A 690-nucleotide genomic window follows, 5' to 3' on the forward strand; every position below is an offset into this window, starting at 1 on the left:
TTACTACTCATGTCACCCTGCTACTGCTCATATTCCGCTCTTTCCTTACACTTACTTATCACTTCTCTTACACTTATTCGTAGCTTATTCTCGAATACTCATCCTTATTACTTATTTATTCCTTACCTATCATTACTCGTCTCTTACTATTAGCCTGTCTTTCAATATCACTCTCCTTACCATTTCCTACTTATTATTACTCTTACTTCCTTATTACCCTATCTTACTTGTTAGTTACATGCCCTATCACTTAGTCTCTTACTTATTATCTTATTCCTATATCACTTCTATTCATCACTTATCTAATATCCCCTTCCCTATCTTTATTCTATCTATTTATTACTTATTACTTAAGTCTCCCTCTCTTGCTTATCTTCTTCCTTAGTCTCTCTTCACTTCCATTTCTTCCCTAGTCTGCTTCCTCCTCTAGCCCCTAAAATTTTTCCTAAAAATTTTCCTAAATCCCTACCACCATATTTCTCCTTATCCCTCACTCTTCATATCTAATACTAACACTATCCTTACTTATTCTTCTTACTATTACTTAACTACCTTATATTACCTACATTACCCTATTACTACTCACATTACTTAACTACCTTCTTCCTTATTATTCCCTATTACTTACCTCACTTATCTTCCTATTTATTTCTTAATTCCTTACCTTATACTTCCTTACTTATTATTAGT

General features: G+C 32.8%; 1 protein-coding gene across 1 annotated transcript; it reads left to right on the top strand.

The window, feature by feature from the left end:
• Positions 1–385, top strand: VICG_01809 (uncharacterized protein; the record flags this gene model as incomplete). Its single annotated transcript, XM_007605192.1, has 1 exon — positions 1–385. A coding segment is annotated over one exon (385 nt), but the record flags the coding sequence as incomplete, so codon positions are not given.
• Positions 386–690: the final 305 nt, after the last annotated feature.

Source organism: Vittaforma corneae (genome assembly GCF_000231115.1).
Source record: "Vittaforma corneae ATCC 50505 unplaced genomic scaffold supercont1.20, whole genome shotgun sequence".
NCBI classification, from domain to species: Eukaryota; Fungi; Microsporidia; family Nosematidae; genus Vittaforma; species Vittaforma corneae.